The following is a 227-nucleotide window of genomic DNA, read 5'->3' on the forward strand; positions in this document are numbered from 1 at the left end:
TGAGGCACCAGAAGGGAGCGGGGGAGCCGGGGCTGACCGCGCAGGGAGCCAGAGCCGCCAAGGCGCCCGCCGGGGGGGAGCAGAAGGCGGGATGCGCTGGGGGCTCTCAGGGCCTGCACAATGGCAGCAAGGCCCCGGCTGGCTCGCCTGGCCCTGGCAGCCAGGAGCTGAACCTTCAGGCTTTAAACTTGCAGAGCATCAAAAACAGGCAGAACGCGGCCGGCGGC

General features: G+C 70.0%; 1 protein-coding gene across 1 annotated transcript in view; it reads left to right on the plus strand.

Moving 5' to 3' along the window:
- CBX2 (chromobox 2) overlaps positions 1-227 on the plus strand; it is a 21,675-nt gene that overhangs the window by 20,368 nt on the left and 1,080 nt on the right. The window contains 1 exon segment of the mRNA XM_019514929.1: positions 5-227. This exon segment is cut by the window's right edge and continues 14 nt beyond it. Coding sequence (XP_019370474.1) covers positions 5-227 — 223 coding nt within the window.

The sequence above is a fragment of the Gavialis gangeticus genome, unplaced genomic scaffold (genome assembly GCF_001723915.1).
Source record: "Gavialis gangeticus isolate Ggan-Ray unplaced genomic scaffold, GavGan_comp1, whole genome shotgun sequence".
Lineage (NCBI taxonomy): Eukaryota > Metazoa > Chordata > Crocodylia > Gavialidae > Gavialis > Gavialis gangeticus.